The sequence below is a fragment of the Zosterops lateralis genome (assembly GCF_965231275.1).
Source record: "Zosterops lateralis genome assembly, chromosome: 2".
In the NCBI taxonomy this organism is placed as follows: domain Eukaryota; kingdom Metazoa; phylum Chordata; class Aves; order Passeriformes; family Zosteropidae; genus Zosterops; species Zosterops lateralis.
In genome coordinates, this window is record NC_139763.1 from 7,093,283 (window position 1) to 7,108,636 (window position 15,354).

At 36.9% G+C, this 15,354-nt stretch overlaps 1 protein-coding gene across 14 annotated transcripts in view; it reads right to left on the reverse strand.

Moving 5' to 3' along the window:
• KDM6A (lysine demethylase 6A) overlaps positions 1-15,354 on the reverse strand; it is a gene marked incomplete at its 3' end in the record, with an annotated part of 151,201 nt that overhangs the window by 114,113 nt on the left and 21,734 nt on the right. For all 14 annotated transcript variants that reach the window (XR_014592571.1, XM_083884462.1, XM_083884460.1 and 11 more), the window contains exon 3: positions 2,802-2,910. Coding sequence is in view for 13 of the 14 variants with exons in the window: in XM_083884462.1 (XP_083740588.1) it covers positions 2,802-2,910 (109 nt within the window). The remainder of the gene's footprint in view (positions 1-2,801; positions 2,911-15,354) is intronic.

A 15,354-nucleotide genomic window follows, 5' to 3' on the forward strand; every position in this document is an offset into this window, starting at 1 on the left:
TGATACTCCAATCTAAGCTCAGGTATAATAGTGAGAAGAAAGAACCTCATTGAGTAATTTCTGATGTGAATTCAAAACTTCTCTTGGAGACAAGTACCTCTTTTTTAAGGAAGAAAAATAAAAACATACTGATTTTGGAATTCAGTGGCTGCAAGTGACAGAAAACATACTGCACTTGGAGAGAACTTAAAATATTTAAGAGGTTTCATTAAAAAAATGAAGTTAAATAGGCCTCAGCATCAGACATCAGCTTGCTGCACACTGAAAAGTAGTCTGCCCATCAGTGATACCCTCTGAGTACATGCAGCAAGGGCAGGATTAGGACCAATAATGTGAGTTTCAATGATACAACCCAACATGACTTTTTCCTCAAGATCTCTCTTACAGTGTATAAGTCCTAATTCTTACAAATAAATGACCTACAATCTCAGTACATTCCAAAGAAGCTATTAGCTACATTAAAACACTAAAAACATGCAACAAAATACACCCAAGCTACATGATCCTTCACTGCCAATGTGTTTGTGAAAAAAATGAGACAGAACTAAAGAGAAGAAACTACCAACATGAAACCCAGATCTCTGTCATTCCAGCAGTGCCTCACCTTGACCACTGATCCCAGTTCTACATCAGCTCACAATTTGTTCTGCTCTGCACAAACTTCACTGCAAGCATTTTTAAACAAAGAACACTATCACTTCTGCCTTTATAAAAAACACTTCATATATTATATACAAAGGTGAACACATTTATTGACAATATTTAATTAAGTAACAGGCTTTTAAGGGAAAAAAATTGTGGAGCATCACACATGCTGCTATCTTGTGATATTTTATTAATTACATCCAATTTATTAAACACACTGGTTTCTTCATAACTTTGTCCATTACCAAATTCAGACTACACAGATTTATGTTCTGAAGACCATGCTCCTTCAGCATTTTACACTTCTGGAACTTCAGGACTTAAAATCTGGGTAAAATATACATTAGTAATATCAAGACATTTTGAACTCTCTTTACTTTTCTGTTCTAAATCATACAAAATTTAACTATAATGCAATTAGAATGGATGATAATTAAAGTAACAATTTGAATCATGTAATGAAATTTGGTTTTACTTTATAATGAAATAAAAGCATTCTACTTCTTTCAAATAGCAGTAATAAATTAGTTATAGAACATCTAAGACTTTCTGCACTGAGGTTAACAGTTTTACAGTCTTTGGTACTAAAGTTCAAAAACTGTAGTGAACAGGAATATATGTCCTTCACTTAATAAAAAAACTCTTTAACTTCCCTTTTTACATCAATTAAAATTCCTCCAGTATTTTCACCTATTACTGCACTTCTTTGAAAATACAGATACATTTTTTTTAAATATTCCACAACTAACAAGGTTTTTTGTCTTCTTGAGGCTTTTTTACGATTGAGATGTGACTTTAAATAGGCCCCTAAGAAAGCATTAAGTACTTTAATTCAGATTTTTAATGGCTTAATGTTTCTTCTAACATTGTTGTGCTAATGCTCTTTTACAGTTCTGGAGAACTGATGTTTTCGACCACCAACTGGATTTTTTTATGCTTGTTTTTGAAACCCTCCACAGAGTACAAAGCAGACACCCCATCAATAAACCCTGCCTCTGATCCACAGCACCACCTGGTCCTGTCACTCTTAACTGTTATCATCTCAAAAGCAGAGTTAATACAGGTAAGTCCATAATCCTGGGCTGTTTTTGCTAAGTAAAATATACCCAGAAGGTCACACTGCACTCACACCCAGCTTTATTAGGCTAATGAGAAAGAGTGGTGCAATTTTTTTTTTTTTTTGCAGAGGGTGGGGCAGAATTTTCTTAAAACAAAAGCACAGGATCAGACTCTTCTTCACTAAATTTTAGAGACAGCATACTGCCACGTTCCCTGCAGGTTTTCTTTCCCATGCCTCTGGATTTGGAAACACCAGTGGTTATATCACACTCATTAGATGCGATGAGGTACAAGGCAGATGTCTCTATCACCCAAACCCTTCTGAATTTACAGACTGAATTTAGATACCTGCAAATTCCTCCTGAGCAGCATCAAATCTACGTATTTCTCACTTTAGAAAATGAAAGTCCCAGGAAGCCAAACTCACACTGTTCAATGTCAGACAGAGAACCAGTGGACCCACAGACACATTCTATCAAACAGCCCACAGCCAGCCTGAGTCACCAAGCAGTGCTTCTGAACTACTCTGAGTTATAACTCATCTCTCCCTCCTTCTGCATCCCAAAGAAACTGTAAACCAATATCTTGGTGTGTTTGGAAAAAGGCGTGGGGTGGGAGTACACGTTTTCAGGGTGGGGGTATTGTTTGTTCCCCTACACAAACAGAACTGCATTTGGGTTAAAATGAAAAAGCAATGACAATGAAAAAATACATCCCATGGAAAAAAAGGTAAATATTCTGACCTGTTCTACCCAGCTCTCACCCACACCCCACCATCACTGGAAAGGCAGGCACTGGGCCTGCCAGCCAGCTTCATATTCATACCTCAACCAGGAGTGATGTGGTTAGGTTTTTGTTTCACATTAAAAAAAAAAAAAAAAAAAAAAAAAAAAAAAAAAAAAAAAAAAAAAAAAAGAAGAAGAAAGAATAAAGTTGTTTTTGTAAAGACATCACTAGTCTTAATTCTTTTATAGGCTCTTGACACACAGTACAAACCAAGAAAACGGTGACTTAGCCCAATGTTTTTCATTCTCTTGTCACCTACGCCAAAGAACAATTCCCCAAAGACATTTATCAGAAGAACTAAAAATTCTTACCTTTTGGATAATCTTCCAATAAGAGGTTGAAGTGACCTAACTGACAAAAGAAATCAGACTCGACTTTTCCTTCAGCTTTCAAAATTAGCGATTCATAGCAGCGAACAGCCTGGGAAAAAGAAAGACAAGGCTTTCAGAATTCTGTATTTTACTAAAGCAAATAATACATTTTCTGAGAAATAGTGAAGGTTTTTATAGCTTGAAAGAGGAGGTCTACAAACACTCTCAATAACTAAGTCAGCATCACTTTTCAAAGAAGAAATGTAACATTTAAGACAGAACAGTTTTGGAAGCTCACTGATTCTAATGTAAATTGACAACAAATGAAAAACAGAAATTTTCTCTGGTTTATCTGTGGACATTCGATTTCCTCAACACAAAACAAACCTTTAACTTACATGACAATTTTAAATTTTAAAATCAATGAAACACAAAAGGATTGATCTTATCCCTTCCAATCTGCAAGAAAGAAAACTCTCTGATTTTATTCTCATTGTGTTGCTTTTTTCCCTAAAGAAATAATTTTTCATTTAACAGTTATTTCACTCATTTTTGCGAAACCAAAGAACACATTGTCTCAACATGTTTCCTTATGCAATTTATGTATTGTCCTATGTGTTTCTCAAGATCCCATTCTTTTCACATCTATCATGTTGTAAAGTATTTTACTTCCTTGTACTGTAGACTAAGAAAAGCCGAAGTCAGAAATGTAAATCTAATTGGAATTTCAGTTTGAGAACAGTGGCCCCAGAAGTTTTTAAGTGACACACAGAAGCAAAGAATGTTCTGTGCTATGAATACACATATTTAACAACTGAATTTTAACAACTGAACAACTGACACCTTCCATTCACTGTAATTGCCATGATCTTTAACCTATTACATTCTTAGCTGATGACCTTATTTACCTCCTGACCCTGTTTACACTTTGGGAAGGAGTAAGTAAATAAATAAACAAATAAAATCACTTTCTCAATTTTCTGAACTTATGAGCCATTGAACTGAAGCAGCTGAACAAACTTAAATGGAAGGGAAGGTCCCTTGCACCAGCACAGTTCATAAAAGCCAGACAGGCTTCCAAAAAATTCTAATTCCAGCTGTTTAATCTATGACTTTCACCTGTCTCTGGTGTGTGTTTCAAATTTGTTTGCAATTATGAACTCCTTGGTTTTATTACATGAGAGTAATCAAAGACTGTGAGTCCCTTCCAACTCAGCATATTCTGTGTTTCTGTGAAATGTGGAGCTTTCTTAGAGCTATAGATATTTTATTAAAACTCAATATTCTAAATAGGGGAGGGAAATCAAGCTGAATATTTAAATCAGTAGCCTTGCCCATGTTCATAATTCACTTTGAGTACACTTTTATTAATCATCAAAATGAGAAATGCCAAAAGTAAAATGAGGAAATGTTAGGAAATAGTTAAAACACATCTGTGGAGAACCCAATTACTGATTTAATCTGTTCTGATGCGTCAGGGTTTGTATCCCAAGACTGAGGTGCATCACATACATTCACCTACTCCCAAGTCCAGAAAAGCCTCATTTTATGGCTGTTTTCAGAGGCAAAGTTCCGATGAATCCAAACAAAGCTCTGCTGCTACAGAACTGCAGGTGTACATGTGGTATTAAAATGATTTAATAAAACATTAAACACGTTTACATAAATTTAAAGTACATATTTCAAACTGTAGCTATCTGGCCATGTTCTGAAGATACCAAATTTAGATGTGAATTTGCCTCTGCCTCAAAGATCTGCTGCAGAACTTTTCCTTCATTCGCTGCAAGCTTTGCCCCCGGCAAACTGCAGTGGAAGGACTGTAATTCTTTTCGCCATGGATCAAAGCTACCACTCCTTTAATTTTATTCCCATCACTATGAACACCTTTTGCAGTCAGTCAATCCTCCATCTAAAGAATATCATCCCTAAAATCAGATGCAAAGCACGCAAGTCTAAAGTACATTTCTTAAGATCACTATTTGTGTATGTACTGACTCCTCACATCAGATTCACCAGCTGAACCAACCTGCAAATATCTTAGTGCAGAACCTTGTCTTTGGCACCATGTTTCCTCTCTCCACTTTTTGGTCTCTTGATTTGTACAATTCATAACTAAATTTTTGATGGTGTCCCTAATGTTACTGTTACACGCTGATTTGTGTATCTGCTTCCCTTATTCTGGTGATTTGCAATAGCTGCTGCAGCTGCTTAAGAGAATAGTCGTATTTTGATATTTCCTTATATTGGTATTTTGTCTTTTGCAATTCAGAGCATACAGAAACTGCCACAGCAACAAGTAGCCTACAATAAATACTGGAGAAAAAGTCAGGGTAGCTTATGTCCTGAATTTGGCTACAGGTGTTTAAAGAGAACTCGACTTTATGAACAAATGTAACGGGATTTTTCTGTACAGATGTTCAGGGAAATTATAAATCACAGGCACTTTAACATTTAAATGTTTGGGGACCCTCAGTGTTCCCACAGCCCCTTTTTAAGTGAATACTCATTAAAAGACCTATCACACGTATCTGAAGCACTGTCTGTAGTAGGGATGTAAAAACCTGTGTCCGAGCATCTCACACACCTCAGAGCAATTCTCAACAAGGCAGATTTTCCTTTATGTTAGAACACAAATTAAAGATACTGCTAAGCCATCTCACTGATGCCAGCAAGACAAGGCAAGGCCTAAGACACCAGAACTTCTCCTTTCAGCCACAGTTAACTGTAAGTTATCTGTTCCTGTAAGAGCAATTCAATTACACCATTGAAGCAAACCCTCTCAGCTGACCTCTAACAGGTTTGCAACATAATCAGCAACACACTCATATTTATGCGAACTTAACTTGGGAAGGCTGTTCCAAATTAATTTTTTAGATTTTTCCAGCAAATTCTAACAAAATGAAACAGAAACTAAAAGCAAGTGTTACTTCCTCAGCAGGAACATCACTCCAGCCCCTGGGTCTCTGGAGGAAGAGCCCAGTGGTCAGGGCAGAGTCACCAGGCAAAGACTGACTCAACTTTGGTTTTGGTCAAGAAACTTTCTCCCCCAACAGACCCATCCAAAAAGAGCTTCAGAAAGTAGCAAGTATTTTTCTGCACAGGTAAGAAGAATTTGTCTCTGTTGAATGAATGGATGTAAAAGCGAGGTCACAATTGCATGTATCTGTATATGTTTTCTTTGAAGGAACAATCAAAAGATCTCAGTTTAGTGGTTCTTTAACTGCAAAGGCCACCTATGGCACCACTTGTGCAACCCATTTAAATTATCCTGAGCCACTAAGAATTCTAAGGAAGTTAAAAACCCCTGAGGTTTTTAAGCATTGTTATTTCTCTACACTGTATGGATCTCTATGTGCATTCAATGGAATCAGCCTTGAGAATTGCCAGTATTGACAAATTAACAAGAAAGAGAAAGTCCCTGAAATGAAAAGGAAGATTGCTACACAACATTGTACACTTCCTTCCCTTTGTTCAAGGCTACAAGAAGATAAAAGGGAAACCTGAAGAATTTAGGAACTTGGCAAAATAATCACCCACAGCTGCTTCACAGTGTGGCAACCAGAGCAGGAGCAGGAAACCAATGCAGGAATAGCTGCAGGAAAAGAAACTGGCTTATATGACACTACAAAAGTAACAATATTCATGTTGTTTGCCACCTTCAACTGAAGTTATACTCTATTGTCACACAAATTCCCTCTCATTACATCACAGATCATGACTGGGGGCATCCTGATTGCACAGATTCAACTATCAATTCTTAGGACACCTTTAAATACAGTACAGTGAAGAAAAAGCCTCAGTGTATTTGCCACCTCACAAGAAGCTAGCAAAATCTGTTCACAAAAGGAAGAAATAATTCTAGAATCACCTTTAAAATGTACTACCAGACCCTTGTGTGTTCCCTACTTATCATTCTAATGGATAAGGAACTGGATTATTTTTTCCCTTCTGTTTTAAAACCATTCCTTCCCCACACTCACCAAAAAAAAAAAAAAAACAAACAAACAAACAAACAAAAAAACACAAACAACCAAACAAAACTAACCCCATAAATTATATGCCAGTTTGGGTCATTATTAATATAATGTCATTTCCTGAATGAAAGACCCCAGAGTCAAGAATATACCCAAATAATATACCCAACTCAAACAAATCTAACTGATAAATCCAACAGATAAAACCAGAATTCTAAATATTGTGTACAGGAGTCACTGAAACATTACAGCTCTGCTTTATAAATGAAAAGGATGATGCTATTTCTACTATATAGAAGAAAATATATGAAATATATATTCATATGTGAAAATATATTAATATATATGCTATATGAAGAAAAAACTTGATCATTGGTTGCAATTGTTTGCATTTTACAGCACAAATTCAAAACTACTGTTAAACAACTGCACTAAAAAAGAAGGAAAAAAATCAATACAGCGTGTTCAGATTGTTTCTGAAGAAGATAATGTGATGTTTTCCTTTCTGAATCATGACAAGCATGACTGACCAAAATGAAACTAAGCAGGGCTAAACTAACATGTGTGACAAAATATTAACTGCTAATTCTTTAATATATTAATGATATGTAAATGGAGGAGTACACTGAGTCAGCAAATTTTTATTTAAAACATAGAAAAAAGACCTGGCAACTACAGGGAACCAAAAAGCCAGCAATCTGAATCGTTAACATGGCAACAATCAGGCAGTAACATACAGTGAAAGAAATTACTTGAATTTTACTGGGTAATAAATTAACTGCTCAAGAAAAACACAGCATTTCAATGCAGGCAATACAGTGCAAAATCACAAATTCAAAGCTTCAAGAAGTTCCTAAAACCTTCAATTTCACAACATAAAACACTATTGCATGTAAGCTGGGGGAGGGTGACAAAACTGAACAATTGCTGCTTCTTTTTCTTGTGCCTCCACTGACCCAACTGGATGGGCTTTGCGAGCAGGTAATGAGAACAGATTCCACATGAACATTGGAGAGGGAGACATCAGCAGGCTCTTGACAAACAAAACACACACTACAGTAATGGTTAAAACAAGAATGTTAATTAGCTCATATTTTATCCTTCTAGAAAATAAAGGCTGATTTTCCCATCCCTCCCTCCTTGCCACCATTCACCAAAATGCACATGTGATTTCCTAACAACAGTGATAACAATTTTCTACTGCCTCGAGAACCTCCTGGTGAAGTTCCAGCTCCTGCTCTGCAGAAATGGTGTGAGCAGGGCTCACTTCAGCTAATACAGAGCAAAAAAGACAAGCCTGAATTCTTCAGAAGTTAAAACTTCTTTTCCCCCATTGATGACTGGCTGGATACACATCACATTCTGAGCTGATTTACAAGAACATCTCATTTACTTCTGCAGAGAAAAGCACACCATTCTTATTTGACAGAAGATAACCTAGATTAATGCAGCAGATCCTCCACTGAAGGCTCTCATATTATGTATTGGCACAATATCTTTAACTTCCTTTACTTTTTTATTCAATAGCAATTCCCACTACAGCTTTCAAGGCTTCTTTATATGCTCTGTCCTTGCAATGCTCATATTCTGTTACAGAATTTCTCTCTCAATTTTGCACGTTTCCTCTCCTTGTATTTCATGTACGGACTATACTATTTCAAGAGCCTCAGTAAGAGTGCTGAAAGTGCAGCTTGCTGGACACAAATATGCTCAGACCCCAAAACATTCAGGCCTCAAGAAGGAAAAACATCAACTGGCCTCTTCAGTAACTTTGTTCTCACAAAATTTCTGTGCCATATTGGAATGTTCTGAGTTTATCCTAGTCTGCTGGTAACACTTAGGACCAAAGTCTTTATCATTTCAGGGACAATTACTATAGAACAACAGAAACTGATCCTTCTTAAACATTCCTCAAGAAATCTGTCATCAGTTTTGGCTAATTTATTTTCTTCTGACTAATGTTTTATGAAACAGGATACAAGAATAAACAGGCAGGCATTGAAGAAAAGCAGCTGCACACATGAGCTCCATGCACAGCCTAATGGTCTCAACTGAGATGAATTCTCTTTAAAAGCCACTACTGTAGTCTAAGGCTTTTGTGCTTCCAGATAATGCTGAAGATGTAACAAGTTTTTTTTGGGGTTTTTTTTTTTTTTTTTTTTTCAAATCATGTCTATGGTAGATGAGAGATGACACAGTAAGCTGCAGAAGTAAGGTCAAGGTTTCAAGCCTACAAGGGAAAATTAACATGAACTCAATTATGGTTGGAAACTGAGGGATATTGCTTCATAAAAAGCACAGAACTGCAGAACAGAATACATGCAAATCAATGATTAAATGGAGAAAAATGACATTTTAGTGGAGGGTAAAAAGACCCAACTTGCCTCCCCTGAATACAGAACATTGCAAGACATCCTGGACAAGTGTCTTCTGTCAGACAGATGCAAACTTAATCGTTTACATATTAAAAATAGTTGACATACATAAAATACAGGAAGCTTAGTCCTTTGCAGCTGACAATGTCCATAACCAACTGGATTTTATGAAAAATCTGTTGACTGGAGCTTATGTGGTGAATCACTCTGCATTAATTCTGACTCTGCCTGGAGGATAAAATCCTCTCATTACTTCTTTTAAATATAGTCAAATAAACTTACAAATATCAAGGTCTATGTACATACACACACCTACATCATTTTTAGGAATTCTAAATTATTAGCAAACAGAATCATCTCTATTCAGTCCCTGAAAATATTTCATCATCAGGTGACTCAGGAAATTATGGCAAATTTTGTGTGGAATTTCATAATTCAAAATCTTTTATAGTTAATCATTACAAAAAAGCCCAAACAAAAAAACACAAGCAACTTTCTTTATTTTTGTTTCCTAATGCTGGTAGATTTTTCATAGGCAATTGGAGCATTATTTTTATCTGAGACTATAGGAACATCTTTTTGGCTATTTTTACACAGTAAGTCTATTTCAAGTAGAATTGCAGCACCTTAATTTAGCAACTGTTCAAGCTCATAAATAGCTCACCACACACTAAAATTTAAGACCACTAAATCTGATTTTGTTCTACCAATTCTCACCTTTACAACACAGAACATCACAAATGAGGTGTGGCATGTCATACTTCAGAACATTTAGACAGCTAACACTGATAGACAAACTTCTCTCTCTCTTTTTTTTTTTTTTTTTAATGTTAAAGGAGTTTTACCTAAGAGTCTGCGAAGTTCCATACAGATTTTAAGTATGATATAATATGGCAAATAAATGGCTGGTTTTGTTTTCATTGGGTAAAATATTTTGGAAATACAATTAAAATCAACACAGGAAAATACAACCAAACCCAGGGACAGAAACCCACCCACAAATAAAGCCATCATCTGCATTAACAGCTGCCTGTTTTACCTAAGGAAAAAAGGATCTGAATAACTTATTTATTCAAATATCTCTGGATTTGGACATGAGTCTTTAGAAATGTAACACTGACTATCGGGCACCAAGCATAAGAATGACAATGAAACAAAGAATAAAGAAGCTTGGAAAAAAGAGGTATTAAATAGAGAACAATGTACATACATATGCACAAGACAATGTCTACCAAGACTGACACAACAAATATGTATTTGTGAAAATACCTAGTTTCAGACTAAACAGAATGATTTTTCTGTGTTGTCTGAATACAAGGCAACATATAAAGGCAATTATTAAGAAATACTTAAAAGCTACCACCAATTGCTCTGCTAAACCTGCCCAGTCTAAACTTCAGTCCCAAAAGGGTTCAAGCACTGGAGGTGGCCTGGTACTCAGAAATAATACTGCTGGTAGCTTAGTCTGAAAATATAAGGAAAAGATTTATTTTAGAAGAATTGAAGTGAAAATGGGTCAGGAGCTGTTTCATAAAGAAAGTGTAAAAACTAATGGTAATATGGTGGGAAGTGTGGAATTTTCAGCACCACAGGAGATACAGAATTGGTAAAGGCACATTAAGACACAAAGGATAAAAAAAAAAAAAATCTAAACTGAATGAACCTGGTTTTAAATACTGAAATATCACTATTTCAAGGAGTCTCACAATGCTGGTACTTTTTAAGTTACCACAGCCAGTGCAGCAGAAGGGTCCACCCCAATGATTTTCCATCACATCACTGAAATCTACCACATAAGCACAGTCCACACATCACGTTCCTTTTTCCACAGCCATTCATATTTTCTCCTCTGTGGCTGCTTAATTATGCTCACACAATTATGCCCACATATAAAAATGAGCAACACTGGAACATAACCAAATGTGCATGAAAATCAACCGGCACAGAAAAATGTTTTGTAGGAGAACTTCATGCACAGAAAACACCTTGAAAAGCACCACAGTAATTCCCATCAAGAGCTGTAACTCTTGTCTGCTAACACCAGCAAACACCCAGCCTTTGTGGGGCAATCTCAACAAAAAGAAATTGCAATGAGGAAATAAGAGGAATACGATCCTCTGCACACAGTCCCCAGCTAATGAGCAGCACCACTTCCGAATGGCAGAGCTGCTGAACCTTATTCCAGGAAAGAATAAAACTCTTATTTCTGCTATTTGGCAGTAACAGGTGGGGAAGTGTATTCATAGAGATTTCAGATTTTACATTTAGGCGCTAACAAAGCCTAAGTCCAAATTATTTTAGCTACTAGTATGCATTTGCATCATAATGTGCACTAAACACCAACTAAAATGACAATACACTCAAAACACAGCTTGGGAACTGGCCAGCAGAGTTTTCTGGTAAGTAAAACCTGACAGTGAATTGTCACAGACAAAACATCCTAAAGACTCCTGGAGCTGCAGGGTAAACAGCCATGCAGGTTGTCACCATAGACTGTTTTCATTAACATTTCCCTGGAGCTGGATGTAAGATCTCCTTCTTGAATAATGATTCCCAAGCCCTATCAAATCTGACATCTAATATACAGATGGACATTAAAAAATACCTAGTGGGAAAACTTTATGTATGAAGCTTAATGCCAATTCTCCATCTATCTTGTATGTATTTTCAGAGACACTCCAGAACTAGAAAACAGAGACAGCTTCAAAGGATGAAGTTCCTGGTAAGTACAGCAGGCCAAAAACCAATTCTATAATAGGACAGAAATGGGATGCACAAAAAATTCACAAGAAACCCCAGCACATTAAAACTACCTCCTAAGGATTTAAAGCTAAAAAGATCAAGATTCGAGACTTCACTTTATTTAAAACAAAGATTAAAATTTGAGTTGTCCACACTCATCACAAGTGCCATAGTATCAGATCCCAGAGTCAACCTCACTTTTAAGCCTAAAAGTGACCACAATGAGTCTCTGCAGGACAGAGGCAGAATGACAGACACAAAGCTTCCACCTACACATAGAGAACTCTGTTTCAGCCATCCTTTCCCCATCCACAACTACAGTATGACCTTGGCTAGAAAAGGAGGATTTTGTGATTTAAAACAAACAGCTGGATAAAGAAAAATGCAATCCATTAGAGGTGGGTACTGACTGAGGTGTTTGGGCCCACCACCATCTGTGGTTGTTTGGCTGAATACTACAAACAGACTCAATTATGAGTTCTCAGTTCCATCATGATGATGATGTTCCTTCCAAGAGAAGGATTTGCAAGGAATCTTTATACAATGCCCAACTGGAAAAGTACATTACCCCCTTCTGGTGGGCTTACTTTTCACACCCTGACTACTTTAACCACAGTACTCCAATACTTGTGGACCAGAAGCCACCAATTCAAAACAGTCACACCTAAAATATACATTAAAATATGAATATAAAATATACATTAAAATGTAACTCTAATTGTAAAAAAAAAAAGTTAAAGTTATACTGTATTTCAACTTTACAGCAAAGGTTAAAAACTACGAAATAAATGAAAATCCAAAACTAGCTTACTCATCTTCAAAATATTATTAACTATAGAATTTTATGAGTTTTTTAATAAACTGCCTTAAAAATGAGTCACTGCACTTTAGGAAAAGCAATACACATCCTGAACATCCTCGTTTCTGAAGGTCAACCTTGTGCACTTCTCTAAATTAAAAGTTTACACACAATTCATGAACCTTACACTGTTCATTACATGTACCAGTCCCAAACAGAAAATAGCTAATGGCCATTTGTCTCTTGAAAATGTCTATTTGTGGACTAAAAAACTGCACCATGTGGATTCCACTGTACAGAATCCAAATCTTTAACCCAGCATTTACCTTGTGTTGCACCCACACCACCTTTCAGAGTGACCAAATCAGCATCTCTAAGCACTAACACTGCTCATCTCTCAGAACCAGAGAGAGAATCCAAAAATGTTTAGAACAATCAAACTGTTAAAAAACATTAAACCCACTGAGGTGTGAAATCCATGACCAGAAATTTGAAATGAGACAGAGCACCCCAAGAGAGCTGTAAGGATCAGCACTGAACACAGGAAGTTCTGCTGGCACCATTCATAAAACAGGATGTCAATGTGGTTCAGACACCAAACACCTCTGAAGACTTCCTTATAATACATTACTGTAGTGTTTGTGTTTCAAATGAAATAATGCTAGAAATAACTGAATTCTATACGTCAGAAATTTATTGAGAAGGGTGTTTTTATGAACATGCCACACTCCACAGGACTCACTCCACAGAAGGTGTTTTCCTAAGTTCTCTCTTCAGCCAAAGCTGTCATGGCTCGGGCCTTTAGATGAATGATCAATTCTGACATTATTTACAGTGGCAGACATCAATTTCAATTACACATTAATGCCAAACCTTAGAATGAACTTCAGCACTTTTATGGGCAATATAGCCTCCAAAATTCAACTTGATACTGCAAAAAATGCATCAAAATTGTGACCCAAAGCCATAAAGTCACTAAGAAGTTTCCATTAGGAGGAGAGATCCTTAACACTAAAATGTTGTCTGTTTTCCTTTTTAAAGTTTTAGATGAACAACACACATTCTTGAATCCTATTTCACTGTCACTAATGTAATCTAGCTTTGTTTACAGGATAAATTCACCTTCAAAGCACTCAATGGCCTCATCATAGATCTCTGAATTGACAGAAAACACCAGTGTGTCAACCACAGCTAACAAGAACTCTTCACAATGCAGGAAAAGCTAATTTCCACAGAAGACTGGATTTTTTTCAAGCACTGGTCCCAAAGAGTTGAATTCATCATTATTAGAAAATGTATGTGGAAAGATGCAGACACATTTCATTCACCTTCCTTAATAGACATAAACACTCCACTATACACTAAAAAATCTCTGCCAAAACATTGTGTCACCACGAACAAGCAACTCCCCTGGAGAGGAAACAAGGAAAATGGCAGAAAACCCCAAAAAATCTCCGAATCAAGCACAACAGAGTCAGAGACTGAATTAACTTCTAAAGAGTGCACTGGGCACAACCAGAGGAGTGGCAAATGAAAGCTCAGACAGAATAAAGGACTGAGAGGGAACATCAAATAACAGAGGAAACTTCTGTCACAGGGCAATGCCAGAGAAGGAAAGCAGATCACAATTAACTCAAGCCCTGAAGGACAGCACCTTCTCCACTGTTACCATCCCACCCCTATTCCAGCCAGCAGCACAACAGCCTCCCATCATCACCCACCCAACACAAAACATCTCCACGTAATAATCACTTCAATCACGCCAGTCACTAAAAGAATAATCCCTCTGCAGGGAATGTCTGGGGAGGATGAAAAAATACAAAGGTGAGAAAGTTTAAAAACAGTTGAAAATGTATCAAATTTAAATTAAAGACATTTTCAAATAATCATAAAAGGAGAAGGGTAGCACACAAGTCAGTCCCAAATGTCAATCTTTTTAAGCCCTTTAAAGTGTCAACTGTAGTACAAAAGGCTCTTTTTTCATTGTTTTCTGCAGTAACAGATTTTCTTACATCCAAAAAAAGCAAACCTCATCATTCTGGACCACCTGTGGCCTATCCGGTGAAAACAACAGGAGGTGGGTAACCTTTATGCTTAAGCTTGGAAACATAAATAACACTTGCACAAGTGAAAGAGGATATTGACTTTGTCTTTAGGCCACAGCTGAAGAACTGGCATCTCCTGAGGTGCATGTGGCTCACAGGGAAAAACTCCTGACTGGCAAGGCCTGAGTTGCAGCCCAATGCATGGAAAGCACTCCATAAATGCCAGGATGCTGAAAATATATTTCAAACTTCTTTTGCTGTGAGATGACTTGAAAACCTCCGAGTCTTTGTGGAACACCAAAACAAAGTCTGAGGCTCGGGCTGATTTTATTTTCACACATCCCAAGGTGTGGAGACTGGGGTGCTCACGTCATGCCAGCCCCTCTCATAGGCTCAGACTCAAAGGAGCACAACCTCACCTTAATCCTCCTTTCTGCCATAAGGCTGTGCCCCTACACTGCACATGTAGTAAATAAATTTGTCAGAATTTATTCTTCCTGTGCAGTAATGGCATGAGATTTGAGACTCTGGGTCAGTCTCTTGCACTTGTTTCATATTCAACAGTTCAACGTGCTTTCGTTTTTCTTGTAGGTCAGGCCAACCTCTACCTAAAATCCA